This window comes from Anthonomus grandis, chromosome 14, assembly GCF_022605725.1.
Source record: "Anthonomus grandis grandis chromosome 14, icAntGran1.3, whole genome shotgun sequence".
Classification (NCBI taxonomy): domain Eukaryota; kingdom Metazoa; phylum Arthropoda; class Insecta; order Coleoptera; family Curculionidae; genus Anthonomus; species Anthonomus grandis.
This window is the reverse complement of record NC_065559.1, coordinates 5,635,558-5,655,648: the sequence shown is the minus strand read 5'-3', so window position 1 is coordinate 5,655,648 and position 20,091 is coordinate 5,635,558. Positions and strand designations below refer to the sequence as shown.

At 31.6% G+C, this 20,091-nt stretch overlaps 1 protein-coding gene across 2 annotated transcripts; it reads left to right on the top strand.

Moving 5' to 3' along the window:
* Window positions 1–348: 348 nt before the first annotated feature.
* Window positions 349–20,005, top strand: LOC126744620 (ectonucleoside triphosphate diphosphohydrolase 5). Of its 2 annotated transcripts, none has more exons than XM_050452114.1 (9): window positions 349–656; window positions 4,769–4,892; window positions 5,657–5,818; window positions 5,887–5,966; window positions 11,182–11,437; window positions 11,499–11,786; window positions 11,840–12,102; window positions 17,038–17,175; window positions 19,597–20,005. In XM_050452114.1, exons 1-9 carry the CDS (start codon window positions 627–629, stop codon window positions 19,678–19,680), a joined length of 1,425 nt encoding a protein of 474 aa, XP_050308071.1. In that variant the 5' UTR covers window positions 349–626; the 3' UTR covers window positions 19,681–20,005. The 2 variants fall into 2 exon arrangements, with proteins under 2 accessions (XP_050308071.1, XP_050308072.1); XM_050452115.1 differs by lacking the exon at window positions 349–656 and adding an exon at window positions 3,207–3,327.
* The last annotated feature ends 86 nt before the right edge of the window (window positions 20,006–20,091 follow it).

Below are 20,091 nucleotides of genomic sequence, written 5' to 3'. Positions count from 1 at the left end.
ATAGTTGCACTATTGAACGTAAATCGCTTATGTCATGTGATGTTACATTTATCGTGCAAAATTAGTAAAAAATTCGGACTCTCCTTGCTATTATGGTTTTGAATTAAAAGATCCCTCTCATTCACAAGTCCATTAAGTTTAACAATTTGAATCATCTCGATGCTGATTGAATTCCTTATGGATGTTTGTGAAACGTTTTATTCGATTTAAAACATAAGTTTCTGCAATTGCACTCTGATCGCGCAATTCTATCGTAATCGATAATAGGAAGGTAGTATATATAGTACGGTCTTTAGTGAACATGTCAAATGTCATATGCCACCAGTCCTATTTGGTTGTCAACTTTTCAAATTATTTATATATTCTGGCAATAATTATAATTAATATAAATTTGTGTATTGAAGATACTTAAGATAAGTGATTAAATCGAAGGACGATTATTCATTCAATGACGGTCCATGTTCAACAGATATAAAAACTGAGAGTTTGATTAGATAATTTAATATATTTTATTGCGTGAACAAGTGCCGGTGATAATCTATTTTACTATAGTGTTTGCTGGGGTGTTTCAGTAGAACCACAGAATTTAAAGAAGGAAGGTTATTTAAAATTTCATATTTAATACAATGCCAAACAGTGAATTGCGAAGAAGAAAAGTAAGTAATCATAATTAGTATCATTCATCATGTGTCTAATAAAGCATAAGATACCCTGAGGGGACCATCAATAAAATTTTCTATTATATTATACCAAATATGTAAAGTTACAATTTATTCACTATCATGTTTTTAAAGCAGGTAAGGATTAGAATATCTATGAATTTGATTTGAAGCCTTAAATAGGCAGTTGGTTTTAGTTAGGGTTCATAGTCCAAAAATAAATATTTGATGTTTCTGTTTTTCCTAATTATTCAATAAAATAGTATGTATTCTATTTTTATGCAGAGTACAAGTTCATTGAGGTTAATTTGTAAATTAATAATATTATAATAAATAAATGAGTTTATTTCACAATTTTACAAAAATAGGTGTAATTAAAAATAAGCAAAAACAGTTCAGGGTAAAGGTCTAGTGTAGTACCTTTTTTGAAAATTGCACCTAACATTATGGGCAAAGGTTTAAAATGTCTGTAATTTTACTGGAAGTAATATTCTAATGGCAGAATAGCAAATTTTCTGTGAAGTGATTTTTTTTCCAACAAATTATATAAAATCTCAACAATTCATTTTTTAAATAAATAAATAAATAATGTCTTTATTATACCAAAATGTACAAAGACGAAGTCTAGCTTAGGGCTAATTAACTTAACCTATAATAACATGAACAAAAATATATACCAAATTACATAGATAGCAGTTATAGAAAAAAGATAATAGGAAACCTGTAAGATCCATGAAATCTATGACATAAAATTAAAAAAAAAAAATTACACATTTTCCCTTTAAATTATAAGGAAATCATCTGTAACATATTTTTTCTAATTCTTTTTTACTCGGGTTAAAATACTTGGGTTCATTAAGTTTGGATTATACACATTTTAAGCCTTTTTCCCATAATTTAAGGTGTAATTTTTAGGAAAGTTGGACCTTTCTGTTCAGTACTGCTATATGTTATAAAAGTAAAATTATTAGCCATTTTTTTGGGTAACATATCATCTTTAGAAAATGGCTTATTCAATGTAATAGATTGTTTGTATACCCAGGAGATAAGGTTTTATTTATTGACATTTCGACTTCTTTTTTTTTAAATATCCTACCTAAAGAGAATATTAATGTCAAAATTTTTTCATAATATGAGCTGATCATTCCTTCAGGTGATGTTTTTCCCTCTGGCATCACATTTGGGGCTGCTTCATTTTAATGTTTTTATGAACCATATCACCACATGTTTTCATTATTCCAGATTCTTATATTTTACAGATAACCTGAAATGTTTGATAGCTGTCTCCTCCCTTACAGAGTGTGTCAATTTACAGTCAGGTCTTTCCAGGTGTTCAGAATTGCATGGATTTAAATCCATAGTAATTGCTTCTCCAGGCATAGAAATGCTACAACATTTGCATATGTGTTGTACCATACACCACTGTCAAATGTGACAACAATTAGGGATCTTAAAGTTGTATCATTTAAATTTCATATCATTTCTCTTCTGTATCATTTTAATTACATATATCTGAGATTGTATCAAAAGCCCTTAGAATGACAGGTTTTGTCAATGGTTGTACAAGAGGTTTTACAAATATCCCTGCTATCTGAGTGCTCTACTGTACTTTAATCAGACTTTTGGTTTTGGACCTTTTGGACCTTTCAGGTGCAATGGAGAGTCCTGAAATATATTTAAATCCAAAGTTGACAACTATACCACTATGATTAAAGGGTTCTGTATCAGAGGTCTTGTCTTGTCTTATTGTTTGTCAGAAGCAAAGAGATTAAAGAATTTGTATAACATTCTGACTGCTACTGTATATTCTCTATAGTTGCTATATTCAATAGGTCTGGCAATACCTAAGAAGTACAATACCTGCCTTTTTACCAACCGTTCTGTATCAAATGTTAACTACAATAGTTTTATTTCTAGATCAGCCAGACTGGCAAATAATAGTACATTTCTAGATATTTTAATAAATGTAAATTCATTCCTGTGGTATTTCATACTGGTGGAATCCAGTTTAGGATGTTTCATTAGGAATTAGTTGTGTTTTTTCATTATTTGTTACTTTTCTTTTGCTTTTTCTTGTTGCTATTATTTGTCTATTAATCCTGTTTTGTTTTATGACTGATAGTAATAGGTTGTGAATATCAAGTGATAATTTGTATAAAATATCATTAAGTATTAATTATTTAAGGCTATAAAACATTATTGCAATTTATCCTATTTGTGAAAATAGGTTAGGCCCATAAATAATGTCTGCCAATAAACTCAGAAATAGTCACACAATATATATATACCTTATACCTGATACCTTAACCCTAAATGCTCCAAGCACAGATTTCTCTATTACCTGATATAAAGCTGAATAAAAGCCGATCTATTATCTGAACATATGATCATCTTGTTGACAAAGCATATAACCATAAAATAAACAACCGTCAAAAGAAAAAAAAATTACAAAACATTAATGAATAGTTGTACCACCAAACTGAAGTGAAAAAGGTAAAAATCAAACAATAACACCTAGACACACAAGCAACCTTAAAATAAATAAAATATATAAAGCGAAAGAAAGTGAAACATTAAACAGTAAGAATTGAGTATTGTTATACATGTATATAAGGGATCAAAAGTAAAACATATGGAATAATATTGTAAAATCTAGAAAATGGGACAGGTACACCTAGAAATACATACATACATATCACTGTCAAAATTGATATATAATAAAGTATCTACATAAAATGTAAAAATGAAAACGAAAGAACTAACAAATAAAGAACAATACAGTTAAACTTTGGTCATCATCAATCCTAGCTCATTGACAAACTCCTGCAATGGAGCAACTTCTTCGCCTCTTTTCATCACAAATGATTCTTATGCTAATGGGCAACTGGTCCAAAAGGTAAAAATATGCAAAGCTTTCACCCTTAAAATATAAAAATATTGGAGCCTTAGAAATATGCAACAACAGTTCATAAGTTTGTCTCATATCATGTGAGCTAATATAAAAATTGAGTATAGGGTCTATATATTGTTAGCAAGAAAGAGAGATATACAGGAATCTGTCGTTTTTGCCTTATTCATGTATCTTAATGCTCTCTTTTGCCACATAAATGCTGTGTGCATCAGCTGTTCAGCACATGAACTTCAAAAATATATGCTATACTGTAAATGTAATATTTTTAAAAGTCATAATATTAGTCTTTGAAACATTTAAGCATAACTTGTTTGAATTGCACCATTCCTTTACGAAAAATAGTTCTTGATTGATTCACAATTCCGTGTAAGTCTTCTGCATTTGCACAACTCCACAAAATAATGGCATCATCTGAGAGAACAATGCAACTCTACCAGAAATAAAACTCAAACTCGCAACATCATTAATGTACAGTAAGAATAGAACGGGACCTAACATTGTGCCCTAACTTAAATTTATTTTTTATTGTATTTAGCTCAAATATTTTAAGACCTTGGAGTCTGTTGAGCCCTGAGATCTAGTCTTGTAAAGAGCTTTGTCATTCATAGTGTTGTGCTAAAAGTGGCATAACATCTTGCATTTTCATTTTCACATCTATTGTTTTTCAATGGATAAACATTGAGTTTTCTAAATGGGGTTTACTGAGCCATCATCATTTTCATCATCTGTTGGAACTATTTTAACTATGTTGCTTACAAGAGTTTGCCTGATATTGCTACAAAACATGTCTTGGTCTAAGAGTCAATTTATTATTATGTCCTTATGATCGAGTTTCTTATTTATTACACATATTATTGACAAAATTCCATAAAACTGTTATCGGTGAACCAAATCACCTTAGACAAAACCGAAGGTTTTTAAAAGTTTTAGACATTCTGCAAGTAAGGAAAACTAAGATGCCTTATAAACAGGAGAGAACAACCAATTTGTGTGACCATCTAAACTCAATGAATTATTATATCTGTGATTTTTGGTAGAGTCTGGAGAAGCCAGGAGTGGCAACCACCTTCACCACATTTCTGTTTTCCTTATTTGCAGAATATCCTAAAAACCTTTTTTTATCCTAATTAAATTTTTTGTATACTACTACTATACTGTTTTAAGATACTTATATTTTATAATTTTTCTTTATTTCCAGGTTAAAGAGCACAATGATAAAGCAATAGGAAAGAAAAAGAAGGCAAAAACTGTCACACCTAGCTCTATTCATACATCATTATTATGCCTGATTTTGAGTGGTACAATTTTGACTCTGTTTTTAGGTAAGTAATACATATATGACTAGACACTAATTTAGCAGTCATTCTATTGCATTGAATAGTCAGGGTATTTATCATGTTGATACAAAAATATATAGTGATTCACAAACTGTTGCATAGTTCACAAAGAGTAGTGGATGATGAAAAATGTGTAAATTGTCAAATAATATTAAATGACCAATTTATGATCTTGTTCCTTGGTTAACATAGTCAGAAATAAAATGCATTGCGTTACTAAAAAGCAATTTGGCGTTTTATGAATATTATAAATGAGATGGGAAGAAACTGTTTGGAATAATGGCCATTGAATCACGGCCATCACAGTATAAGGTCATTCAATGGGGAATTCATTTTAATTACTTAAAGCAAAATTAGAATTTTTCAAAAATAGTTTTGTGTATGTATTCAATAACATATGGTACACCTAGACATGTGAACTATAGAACATTTTGTAGTCCTTTAAAGAATAATTCTATATTCTTGATGTGTCTGGTAGAACTACAGCATATAATATGCTTGCTTCAAATAATTATTAATACTAAGACCATGACAAATTCGTGAATTACTTATTTGCACAAATTATAAATAGGAACACCCTGTCACTTGCTTGTGATTTGTCCATTTCAGTGCACTCATGCATTGAAATGCTTTCATTTTGGTCACCATAAATTCGATACCAGAAGAAATCGAACATTATGAACCAAAATTCAATAATTCGTTACTGATGACATTGCTATTTATCAATATGTTTTTTCTCCTTTTTACAGTGATTTACACGGACGAAATACCATGGCATTTAGCAAACAGGGTAATAGATGACGCAGCCAAAAGATTTCTTGGTTATTATAAGCCCGTACATGCAGTTGTTATAGATGCGGGAAGTACAGGATCGCGAGTTTTAGCCTATACATTTCATAAATCTTATATAGGTTTGTTTCAAAAAAAAACACAAGGTATTTGATGATAAATATTTTGTTAAAATGACATTGATTTTTAGGTTCCAATTTGGTATTAGATAAGGAGTTATTTGAATACAATAAGCCAGGATTATCTTCATTTGCCAAAGAACCCAAGAAAGTAAGTTGTAGATTAACTTTTTATTATTTATTGCTAGATTATAGAAGCGTTATTAATTGATTTTTCAATATGTTGCAATATACAATATTTTAAACACGTTACATAGAATTTATCAATATTACTACAACTTAAATAATTATAATTGTTTCGACCTCATACCTTATCAGACAGTTGTTACCTTAAATATGAGTTAGTTTTTCATATGACGAATTGATAGTAAGTGTTTAGTTATTAGAATAAAACAGATATTGCTTGTGATTCAATAATTGAGTTTGCAGCTAGGCCAATAATCCGATAAGGATTTTTTTAATTTAAAGAAGTGTTTCATGTCACAATGTTTTGCAATAGGGTGTTAAGCCACATAGTGGCCATTTTGAGAAGGTTAGTTTTAAAGTTCAAAAGGAGAAAACCTATACAAGGTTTCATTGTTGACATAAGCTTCGTTGAATGAAATTTTCAGGTTATGACAATGACTCATAAAAAGTAGACATATTTTTAACAAAAAAATATAAAATTCAATATTGAAAAACTAACTAAGAGAGTACTAAAGAGAACTTTATTGAAAAACTATTAGACATAAAAGGAAACATGCTTGGTATTATAATACATAACGTTTTATTGTCCTATAATACATAATTCAAGTTTTGCACATAGTAAGTTTTTTACACTTACTTAGTAATTTAAATCTTAAATTTTAAATTAACAAAATAACATGCACAGATACTGATTTATTGTTTATGAAATATTATGAATTATAAAAGTAATATGAACTAAAATATGTTTTTCCCAGTTGATTTAGGATCACAATGTTTCAAGTACCTTTGGTTATCATTATTGTTGCTTTTATCCTTAAAACATATAAAATAGAATTTTTAAGTAATTATTTCTTTATACAGGGTATTACAGAATAAGATGCTGATCCTTAAGGGTGTTAATCCTTAGGGGATTTTAAGAAGAAAAGTTTGAATAAAGCTAAGTCCTAAAACCCTTAACTTTTGAGCTACAGGGTGTTAAAATATTAAGAAAAAAATTGAAGTTTGTGTACCCCACTGCCTTTCCGTAAAATATAACTATTTTTATAATCCCCATTCATTTTAGGGAAAATTTGATTTCTCGACTTTTTTTCGTCCGACATGCGATTACCGCGGAAAAAAATAAATACATTGTTATGCATGGTCAATTTATTTATTTTATAAACATATGTACATACATTATTTTACCATTAAACTAGAAGAACAATACGTGAACAAAAATTAAAATAGTTTGGATTAGCTGTTGAAAGTGGCCTCCACAACTTAACTTTAATAATCAACAGTTTTTAACACTCTGTAGTTTAAAAGTTAAGGAATTTAGGACATAACTTGATTTGAATTTTCCTTCTTAAAATCACTTAACCCAGATAACGCCAGAACTAGTAAAAAAAGTGACATCATATTTAGCCACTGTACTTTTAAAAGCCATCGATCAATAGGCGCCTGTAGCGTAACTTAGGTTGCTTTCCTAGAGTTGGCACTACTTTTTCGCTAATGTGTATTTAGTTGCACACGTGTTTGGTGGCCGGCATTAGTTTTCGATGAGTGTTGTTTTGTAAACATATAGTTTTTTATTTTGATGTAAAAATGCAAAAAGACATAAATTTTTTCAGGTAAGTTATTTTTAAAATACTTGTAAAATAAAATTATAATTTATAAAATTGTATAAACAAACAATGACACAGTTGGAACTTTGTAATGACGCAGTTCCCACTGAAATAGTGATTTTCCCACCTGAAAACGATGATATAACAGATGAAGACAGTGGCGATGAAGGTAACGTGGACATAAGTACCTGGAGGACAGCTTAGAGCTAATGCTGAAGTAAATTTTGAAAATGTTGATCCTGAGAGTACATCCGACTCCGATAGTGAAGATAGTTTACCATTATCTCGTCTTGTAAAAAGAAAAAAAATGTCCAAGCCAGCGAAAGCAAAAAACGAATTTTCGTGGACCAAAAATGACATCACTTCTGATTTAACTACTTGGGGGGCTGTTTGTATGCCAAAACAACAACAGTTGCCAGTGGACACGTTCTTTTTATTTTTTGACGATGAAATGATAAACTTGCTGGTCACTTACACAAATTTGTACGCCAGTAGTAATAATCGTAATGCTGATGTAACAAAGGATGAAATGCGTTGTTTTATTGGAATATTGTTACTAAGTGGCTACAATTGTCTTTCGCGTCGGGAAATGTACTGGGAAAATTCTTCTGATACTAACAATAGCTTGGTCACTAGTTCAATGTCAAGAAACCGGTATCGTCATATAATGCAAAATCTACATTGTTGCGACAATGCTAATCTTGTGCCTGATGACAGATTTCGAAAACTTCGTCCGATGATAAATCTTTTAAAAAGTTTATGGATATGGCCCCTCCAGCCGAGCATCACAGTCTAGACGAGTCGATGGTGCCCTACTACGGAAGACATCCAACGAAACAATTTATTCGTGGGAAACCCATTCGCTGGGGATATAAAATATGGACTGGAACCAACAGGTTAGGATATATTGAGAGGTTTGAGCCATATCAAGGCTCAAATACTAAACTGTCAGATGAATATAAACCTTTAGGAATGGGCGCAAGTATTGTCCTTGAGTTCGTAGATGCTTTAAAGGCTTCTCAAAAAGACATGAATTACCACATCTTTTTCGACAATTTATTTACGTCGTTGCCGCTGCTTTCTGAATTAAAATCTAGAGGCGTAAAAGGTACTGGAACAATTCGGGAAAATCGTTTACCGAAAAATTGCCCAATAGTGACAGCCAGTGAAATAAAGAAACAACCACATGGTAATTTTGACTATGCTACAACAGAAGAGAATGAAATTGTGGTCTGCAAGTGGCATGACAATAGTATTGTCAACATCGCTTCCAATTATTCTATGGTTTTTCCAACTATACAAGTCAAAAAATTTTCTAAGAAAGATAACGAGGTGATTCTCGTCCCACAGTCTCATATTATCAAAATATATAACGAAAACATGAGTAGACAGGGCAGACCAAAACATAAGTTTATACAGAACATCCATTCGAGGCACAAAATGGTACTTCCCCCTTTTTAGTCATTTTGTTGATATGGCCCTACAAAACTGGTGGCGTCTTCACAAATTCAATGATGGAAAAATGGATCATCTTAGTTTCAGACGGTCCATTGCGGTGGGAATACTTTTACTTAGAATAACTTTTTTTGTAAAAAGTGTAAAGTAGCCTTACATCCCAAGGATTGTTTCGAGCAATATTACACAAAAGAATAGTTTATTTGAAGTTTTTTTTGTTTTAAGGGCTCATTATTACATTATTAGTATGTTACGGGGATATTTTTTTGTTAAAATAAGTTTTAGCAGAAGTTAGGTTTTGTGTTAAGTTTTCTAATAAAATAAATATACTTACTTATGGTCATATTTTTTTAACTGGGCAAGCCATCAACAAAATATTTACGAGATTATATAGTGGTGCTACCACTGTCCTTTAAAAAGAACACCTAATTTCTCGCAAATGACTCACGGAAAGGTAAATTTAATAATTTTCTATTTTATTTTTATGGCCAGGGGTGTACTTGTTATCTCCTAAAATAATAAGTGAAAAACATTTATGGTATGGCTTTTAAAAGAACAGTGGCAAAATCTGGGTTAAGAGTTAACACCCTTAAGGATCAGCATCTTATTGTGTAACACCCTGTATAATTTAGTTATTCTAAAATAACAAAAACTTATAAACCGAATATATTTTTAAACATAAAATACATATAAACAGTTATTGGTAAACTTAAAAGAAAATGTATTACCAAAATTTTAAAAACTCAAAATATGATGCATCATTATCTCTAAACCCATTTTACTCTATTTCAAAATCAAGCAACTCTCCGAATCCTTTCATGTCATCAATCAAATCTCTAGACCTAGTGCATTCTAAAAATTTTTTGAGGCATTTAGAACCAATTCTCGGCCATCAGGCCATAATAATGGTAAATCCAAATTATATCAAGTGTATCGCATTCCTCGCTAAAGGTTACGCTACCTTTCTTGGAGGCAAGTCTAATGGCCACCAGTCCTCCACGTATCCAGTTACCTCAGGCGTACCTCAAGGTTCCCACTTGGGCACCTTACTATTTATAATCTATTTAAATGATGTTATAAAATGTTTTACCTTCTCCAAAATATTACTATATGCAGACGATATTAAGATTTTTGCTTCCATTAATAATCTCGGTGATTGCTTTCTCTTACAAAATGATTTGGACAGATTTTATGAGTATTGTCAGAGAAATAAACTTTACCTTAATTATGATAAATGCGCATTCATTAGTTTTACACGTAATACTAACCTATTTCAATTCGACTATATGATATATGATCAAAAGCTAACTTTCGCAGAACATATTAATTACTTAAGCATCAAGTGTAATCGAATGCTGGGATTAATTGTAAGAAATAGTAGGCTATTAACCTCTAATAGCTCTCTAAAAGCATTATATTTTGCCTATATTTATAGTCGTTTGGGTTTTGCCTCCGTCGTCTGGGCTCCGCAATATGCGGTGCATGCTAACAGATTGGAAACAATACAAAATAAATTTTTAAGATTTTTGGACTATAAAAATACTGGTATATTTAACCTACATGCTAATTTAATAGAACTTAGAGTTAAATATCAATTATATATTCACTTGAAACACGGCTCTCTCACACAGACATGTTCTTTCTCTATAAAGAAATTAACTATCAGATTGACTCGAGTTATCTAATATCCCAAATACCTTTCCATATACCTCAACGAAATTTTCGAAATTCCTATTTGTTTCCTTTCTGTTGGTATAGAATCAATGTAGCAAGGAATTCGCCGTTAAGTCGTATGTTTTCCTTATATAATTCCAATTTTTTTTCTGTAGATTCATTTTGCCGCTCTCTTTCTATGTTTAAAAAGAGAATCAGAGATCCTTGTTCTAATTAACAAAAACACAAAATTAGAAACTTAGCACTTTACTGTATTTCTGCTCTTGTATTATTTTTTAAATTTTGTATTAGTTAAGTACACCTGAAACACTTGGATGTTCCTTTGGGTTTCGGCCTGTTAACATCCTATTTGTTTTTGATAATTAAATAAATAAATAATGTGTTGCGTACATTTATGTCCAAATAAATAGTGTTGAATTTGGAATTAACCGTTGCTAACCATTGTAGGGAGCAGCCAAAATTGCAGCCCTTTTAGAACTTGCGAAGAATGAAATCCCACAAGAGTATTGGAGCAAAACACCCTTAATAATGAAAGCAACGGCCGGTTTGAGACTACTGCCACCAGAGCAAGCAGAAAACCTATTAACGGAAGTTAAGAAGGTATTCAAAGAAACCCCATTCCTTACTGACGATAATTCGGTTGAAATAATGGACGGCGTAGATGAAGGAATATTTTCTTGGTTTACAGTAAATTTCTTGTTGAGTGAGTGGCCGTAGTAATTTTATAATGCCCAAAAAAAGACAAACTTTTTTATTATTTTAAGATCGAATTAATTCGAACCCAGCGAATACGGTAGCAGCCTTGGACTTGGGCGGTGGTTCTACGCAAGTAACATTTGCCGCTTTAACACCGTCTAGTCTTCAACATTCGGATAATATTCATAAAGCTGTTTCGCCCACCGGTACCGTACCAGTATTTACCCATAGCTACTTGGGTTTGGGTCTTAAAGCGGCCCGAAAATCTGTGATATCCCATTTAAACGGAGACAGCGCGAATGTGACTTGCGAGTGCGTTAATCCCGTAATTAAAGGAAGGCTGTTTCATTATAATGGTGAGTTAACGATTATAAAATGTTCAGGTGAATAGTTTCTTGTATTTTTTTAGGACATGATTACTATGTGAGTGGTCTTCAAGAAGGTTACCCAACCTCGAAGGTTTTAGGAAGTGAAATGTCGGTACGCGAAGAAATTCCTGTAGTGGATTTCTCGAAATGCACAAAAATCATATCCGCTTATATTGACGAAATGGTTAGCATTAGGAAACCCCCGGACGAGTTGCCTTCAAAAGCAATATTCGCTTTTAGCTACTATTATGATAAAGCCAGTCAGGTCGGACTAATTGATTTTGATAAGGGAGGACAAATTAAGGTAACGTTTTTTATATAGATTGTTTTCATATTGAATATGGTGTATATCCTGTTGAGAGTAAAATAACTGCTCTACTTTTTCTCGAGTTTACGAAGGCGTTTAATAATAATAATAATAATGTTTATTTACGATGATATCAAATCCATATACAGCCAAATACAAATATAAATACATAAATAAACATAAATACGCCCTGAAGCGGTAAAGCTTGTTAGGACAAGAAAAAAAAAGCAAAATCCGTGAAAAGTCCATATAGAGTATAAAGTCACATTCGGTTTAGCGTTCATGTTTTTCACAACTTCTACATTTCGGCGTTCTACGCAAGTTAGGGGCAATTCACCTAATTATATAACTAGAGCTAGTAACATTTAATCCTGACACAGAACATGTAGTACATACATTACAAACACATTTATACCTAATGGTTGTTAAAATTATTTAAATCATGTTTCTACTTACAAAGCATATAAAATGTTTGCCTATCTTTTTCAAAAATCTAGTCTTTTAATTTTTTTTAAACGATCTCTCATTACTTATTAAGAGTTTTAGGGTTTCTGGAAGACAATTATAAAATTTTGCTGCTAAGTAAGAAGCAGATTTATGGCCAATTTCTTTTTTAAAAAAGGAACCATTACACAGTCAGTGTTGTATCGTGTTGGTCTATTATGTTGAACAGGTCGGAGAATTATGTTGTTGTTGGCAATGCACATAACAATATTGAAGAAATATAATTGTCGCAAATCGAACACTCTGGATTGAGCAAAGATCCTGTTGCTCGCATAAGTTTTATTTTGATTGTAGAGGACTTTAAGAATCCATTTCTGAATTGAATCCAAGTTTTTAAGATAACAGTCTCTCGCACTTCCCCAACCAACTATTCCGTATTTTAACACAGATTGAACTAGGGCATAATAAATTGTTTCAAGCTTGTCAACTTTGAATATTGGTTTTTAAATGAGCAAATCTGGTTTCAAGGTACCTAGTTTTTGTAATTACATAGTTTATAATACCGAGATATTTGACAACAGCAATTTTGGAGATTGTGACGTTTTCATTTATTTCTAGGGTGGAAAAATTTGGCAAAGTATGAGAATAGGATGTAAATGGAAAAATTTTGTTTTGTGCTCATTTAGTGTTAATTTATTTATCTGAAACCACTTACATATTTCTTTAAAATCTAATTCAATTAACTCTTTTAAAGACATCCACGACTCTCCTTCATGAAATATAACAGTATCGTTGGCAAAATTAATTATATATCCACATAAATGTATTTTTAAAAGACCATTTATACAGTGTTTCAAAATTTACTACATATATTTTAAGGGCGGATTCCTGAGGTCAAAATAAGACTTTTTTTTCCTATAAACATGGGTCCTAAAATGCACCCCCTTCAAGCTACAGCCATCGGAAGAAGTGTAAAAAAAATTCGATTTTTTAAAACTGTGTCTACAGTTTTGCATCAAATTTAACGAAATTTGGAATACCCTCCGTTATTTTAAGCGGTCTATTTACTCTTTATTTTAGAAAAGGCGTAAAACTAATTTTAAGTTTACTTCCCGTTTTAGATCTAAAGTGTAGTTTTTATTCCCATGTTTTATTTCTAAACGCTAACATTGCTAAAATGGAAAATGAACGTTATTCATTCAAACATCTTGCATACATCCATTTTGTTTATGGTCTTGCTGATGGTAACGCGTATAAAGCTTAAAGATTGTATCAGTTAAGGTTTTCTAATCGCCGACTCCCGAATGTACGAACATTTTCAGAGTCACATCGGCATCTTAGGGAATACGGTAGTTTTCGGACCCCCAGGAACAATGCAGGCAGACCGCAACAAGCACGAAACCCAGTGACAGAGGAGCAAATTTTGAATGCCATCGACGACGATCCTGGCCTAAGCACCCGACAAATAGCTCGGAATTTGGATGTTTCTCATGCAACTGTCTGGCGGGTTTTGCACGAAAATAGCTTGTATCCATACCATATTCAAAGAGTTCAAGCTTTGCTACCTCAAGATTTCCCAAGGCGCTTCCAGTTTGCAAGGTGGTTACTTCAGAGATGCGCAAGAGATAATAATTTTTTATCAAGTATTCTATTCACAGACGAAGCTCATTTTTCGCGGGAAGGGGTGGTGAATTTTCACAATGTGCATGTTTGGGCAGCAGAGAATCCGCATGAAATTAGGCAATCTCACCACCAGGAGCACTTTAGCCTTAATGTATGGGCAGGTTTAATGGGAGATGAGTTAATTGGTCCTTTCTTTTTTCCTGGAATTTTAGTTGGCGACACTTATTTAGACTTTTTACAGCACCATTTAAATGGTTTACTAGACAATGTACCTTTAAATGTGCGAGCGAACATGTAGTTTATGCATGACGGTGCCCCCCCTCATTTCCGTATAACAGTGCGTGACTATTTGAACTTTGTGTTTTCTCAGAGATGGATTGGTAGAGCAGGCCCAATACCATGGCCTCCACGCTCCCCGGACTGCAATCCTCTGGATTTTTTTTTCTGGGGATAAAAAAATCCAGAAAAAAAAAAAGAAATTTTTTTTTCTGGGGTAAAAAGCCTCGTCTATAATCTTGGTCAAGTGCCTTCGCTCGAGGTCCTAAGGCAAAGAATTATTGATGCCTTTGAAACAATAAGAAATACTCCCGGAATTTTAGAGCGAGTAAGACAATCTATGAGAAGACGAATGGAGGCTTGTATTGCAGCGGGGGGTGCGCATTTCGAGCACTTTTTATAAAAAAAAAATATTTGTTTCTCAGAAGTTTATTGTTTATTTAAAAAATAAGTAATTATTATGTTAAATAATTTTTTAACCAATTTTTGTATTTTTATAAACCGTCATACTTTAATGTAAATAATTGTTCATCAATTTATTGAAAAAACCTCAATAACAAAGTTTCAACAATAGCAAAACCAGTCTACCTATTTATTGTTAAATGTCGTGCCGCTTAAAAAATTTCCTAAAACAAATAGTCACAGCCTACTACTTAATATTATCTGTTTAAATTTTAATTATTACGTTATTGGTAGCCTTTTATTAATCGGTGATTTTCTCAAAAACTATTCGTATTATCAAAAAAATGCAAGGGACATAAAATTTAGATTTTTGTATGGCCCATATTCTGGTGTAGCTAAATTTTTTTTAAAATGTATGCGTACATAAAATTTTGGCCGTCAAGTGTGCACCCCCTCAGTTTACCCCTTAAAATTAGTTTTACGCCTTTTCTAAGATAAAGAGTAAATAGACCGCCTAAAATAACGGGGGTATTCCAAATTTCGTTAAATTTGATGCAAAACTGTAGACACGGTTTTAAAAAATCGATTTTTTTTACACTTCTTCCGATGGCTGTAGCTTGAAGGGGGTGCATTTTAGGATCCATGTTTATTGGAAAAAAAATATTCTTATTTTGACCTCAGAAATACGCCCTTAAAATATATGTAGTGAATTTTGAAACACCCTGAATAAGCAATGAATAAGACCGATCCCAGCACTGTTCTCTGAGGTACCCCGCAGGTTATAGTCCTTGTACTACTTTTAAGTCCTTCAATGTTAACAAACTGGGACCTGTTTCCTAAATTACTTTTTAAGAGATTCAAAGCACTTCCTTGTTTGCCCAACTTCTCCAATTTTCCTATAAGTTTTTTATGACAAACCGTATCAAAAGCTTTTTTAACATTTATAAATACAGAGATGCATGGTTTTTTTTTATCAAGCACTTCATAAATTTTTGCAGTCGGAGATAAAATTGCATCTTCTGTTGATTTGCCTTTTCTAATGTTAAAATGTCATTTTTTTCAAAAAAATTAACAATTTGGGATTTAATAATGATTTCTAAGATTTTTGAAAAATTTGAAATCAGTGAAATCGGCCTATAGTTGTTTAGACTCATTTTATCTCCTTCCTTAAAAAGTGGTTTAATTTCTCCTATTTTAAGGGCATCTAAAAGTGTCCCAATTTGAAAACAAAAATTTATTAAATACGATAAGAGAGGTGCTATTTTACAGACAATTTTTTTTAGAACCTCAGAATCAATTCCATCATGACCTGGAGACTATTTTGTTTTTAGTTTGTTTATAGTCCTCACAACATCAAGTTCATTTATTTTATGAAATAAAAATAGGCTTCTTGGACACCATGGTGCCTGTTTCCTATAATCATTTGGAATTTCAATTTTATCCGACAATTTCACCCCAATTTTACAAAAAAAATCATTAAAATGATTTGTTATATCACTTTTGTCCATTACAATTTGCCACTCGATAGTTTTAATTTGTCAATTTTTGTTTTTCGAAAAGGTTTGTTACAAATTTGATTAATTTAATTTGATATACTAAATCATAATAGTTATTTAATCTCAATTTTACATTATATAGGATTTAACGTAAATGTTTCTTGTTTGAATAAATTGTGTATAAAAATGAATATTTTGAATCTAGACTGATTTACTCATCAGTTGTATTTTTATTTTAAGGCTGAGCAAGCTGTAAATTGTATAAATCTGATTTTTAAATACCTCCAATGATCATCTGCTTAAACTTTATCCAAATAAGGACTTATTTATGACCTAAATAGAAGACCTTAAATTACCATAGCTTCGAATATTTAATTGGCTAAATATAATAATCATTGTGTATTACTATATATTAGTGTATATATGGTTATCTAGTGGAGAAAGCAGTTGAAAGCAAGGTTTATCGAGTCAACAATATTCTTATTTAGGTTAGGGCTTAAACAGTATTCAGTATTCTTGTGTGAAAGTATCTGAATGGCTAAAAAATTTGACCAAGAAACACTAGCTAAACTATGGAACCATTGTAATTTTATTAATTTGTGAAGCTCCCTCGAAATCGGATCTCTAAAACATATACAAATATTTATTTTACTACTGCTTAAATTAATGAACTCATTTCTTTTGATAATAGATAGCAGATTTTAAAAAACAAGCGGAAAGAGTATGCCACGAAGCGAATCCGGAACAGCCATGGATATGCTTGGATATGACTTACATTTGGTTGTTACTTGAACGAGGCTTTGAACTTCAGTTGGATACGAGAATCTATGTAAGTATTATTAGTCATTTTTTATTTAATTAGTGAGTAATTAGATGTTTTGATTTTGATTTGAATTTTCTTAAAGCTTCAGTACAATTACCAGATTTTTGCTTACGATAAATCTGCTGTCACAATTTGATTCGACATAAGGCAATTAAAGTTAAAAATTATTAAATAGCAACTGCTACTTATACAGCAACCTCTTATATAAGTTCTTGTATTGTGAGTGCCTCTTATTACCTATTCTCAGACGTTGTAAGCTAATAAGCTTTAGACCGCTTTAACGCTTACCTTCTTTAGAACGTTTTGTTATTTAGGTTTTTTACATGCACTCAAAAAGTTGAACCCGACGAAAAAAACTCAAACAAACCTCCGCGCAATTATTTTTTTCGACCTTCGACGTAGATTATTAAGAAACAAGTGCATGAAACTTGTGAAAACCGATCAAAATTGGTTATTATATCAGAAAACATTGATGTTGTGCATGAACTAGTTGAACTAGAGATGGATCCATTGGAGATTAGTATAATGAGTTCGCCTAGGAACCTAATCCTAGCATAATTCAATAGATTTCAAAAAGTTACTCATGTCAATAGGTGCAAAGAAATACTTAAGAAATGCAAGTGTAGAGCATCAAAAGCTGTGTTTAATATTTACACAAATGACGAGTCTTGGATCTATGTGTATGAGCCCGAAGATATCAGACAAAAACAGATTTAACGAAACCATACATGCATGCAAACAAAATTACAGGAAATAAGTAAAAATTACGTCAAAAAGGTCCTAATAAAAAATAGAAAGATGGTGGAATGAAAAACTGGATAAAAAAGCGAAAAAGTGTCAACAAGGCTAGAAGCATATTGAGACGAACATAAAGATTATAGAAGAGTGAATATGAATTAAAGCGCCATTACTATATGCAGCAAAGAAGGTAATACAAAAAAATTATAGCAAACAAAAAGGAAGAAGCATTCAAGAAAGAGTTAGACGAACTAGCAGACAACGAACCCTGGAATAGATTATGCAAGACATTCAGAGATAAAGATAAAATAGAAACAGAAACTGAAATCTTCTCCAAACCCGAAAAATCCTGTTTCTTCGGAAAAACTGGACTTGTGGCAACAAGCATTTGTTTGCTTAAAAATTTAAAAAATTACTTTAAATTAAAATTGTATAAGGAAGACAAAGTTGGCAGCACTACACTTAAATTTTAAAATATAGGGTATGAAAAGCCTATTATCCCTATTATATTTTACATTACTTCACGTCAATAGGGGTTCTTGCCAAAAAAATTCACTTTTAGAAATCTTACCTCATTCTGTCAGTATCCATGAAGCTATTAATGGAAAATCCCAGGTTGATGTTATCTATGCAGATATCGAGAAATCAATTGATAGACTTAGAAGCTGTACAATTTTAAAATCTTTGTTATGCTTAGAGGTATTTTCATATATTACTTGCATAATTTAGTCATGTCTCAGTTGTCAAGTCCTAGTATGTCAAACTTAAAGGTTCAGAGTCGTAAAAGTACTTCTGGTGTTCCATGGGGCTCAAATCTACAATGATTGGCAGGGGTTGCAAGATGAATTTTGTGATGTTGCTAATTAAATACTAGTAATACCATAATTTTTAATCCTTAATGATGAACAACTTTAAAGGGTATCGCTGCAGAAGGATCTAGGAGTAATTTTCAGGCCCGCTGTTTTAATTTTTAAACACGTTTTATCTAAAGTAGAAAATACTCAACAAAATCTCTGATTCGTTACTAGAACCACCAAGAAGTTAAGAGTTGAAGTGGGTCTTCATCTTTTTAATAGTTTGGTTTTGTCAATCTTGGAATATGAATCTAATATTTGGTCCCTCCGGTAATGTGTCTGGATAGCAATGATTGAAGGGGTTCAAAGGAGGGTTTTGATGTGCATGTGTTTCTGGAAAGTTGGTATATATCCCCAGAGACGCTGTGATCATGATCATTTGTTAGGAATTTTTTATTGACTTTTTTTGAGTAAAAGAATTAAAATCTTTTGGTCCACTCTTTTTAAAATACTGAAAAATAAAATAAATTATCATCAGATTACCTTTGAGTCAAAATTACCTTTTTGTTTTAAAAAGATAAATAAAAAAAAGCCGTTCGAAATGAGACTTGCCATTTCTCCTCATCCTTCATTAGTTATTCTGGAGGGTAGAAGAGAAGGTTTAGTAACTTTCAAAATATTTTATCTTTAATTAAGGATTACTTTTCAATATTTTATCTTTAAGGTGATATTTTGGCTCACACATCTGGCCTTAACGAATAAAAGCCAATAAAGTACGTGTTGAAATAAAACGTAGTCTATTTAAACAAATATTTCTAGATAAACACAACTTTTATATCTCGAGTTTCTGTAAGGAAACCTGTACAGATGCCTAATTATTATTAATTTATTTCAGCTATATAAGAAAATCGGTGGTCACGAAATAACTTGGGCCTTAGGAGCGGCCTATGACGTTTTAAGAAAATTGAATATCTTGTGAACCGAGTGATGTCTAGGAGAACGTGCCTTCAAAAATTACGAATTAAACGTACGGATAGGAACAAATTTACTTTAACTCTGTTATATTGCACAATGGAATGAAAGACATTTTTTAATAAGTAGTTTGTTATCAGAAAATTTTAGTCATTATTATTAATTAAATATACGTACTTCAATCTTTCCATTAGATAAACTCTAGACGTTTATATATGTATAACTCGACATCGTTAATGTATGAGTGTCATATTGTTTAGGCTGTGCAACAAATTCCATTTTGTTTTAAGTGTAGATTTTGGGTTTTTAAATAAAGGTATGTAAAAAAATAAGGGTTTAAATTTCTTCGTAATCCTGTAGACGTCCTGAATGTAAAATAGTAATAGGTTCTTTATTTTTTATTCTGAAGATTAATAGA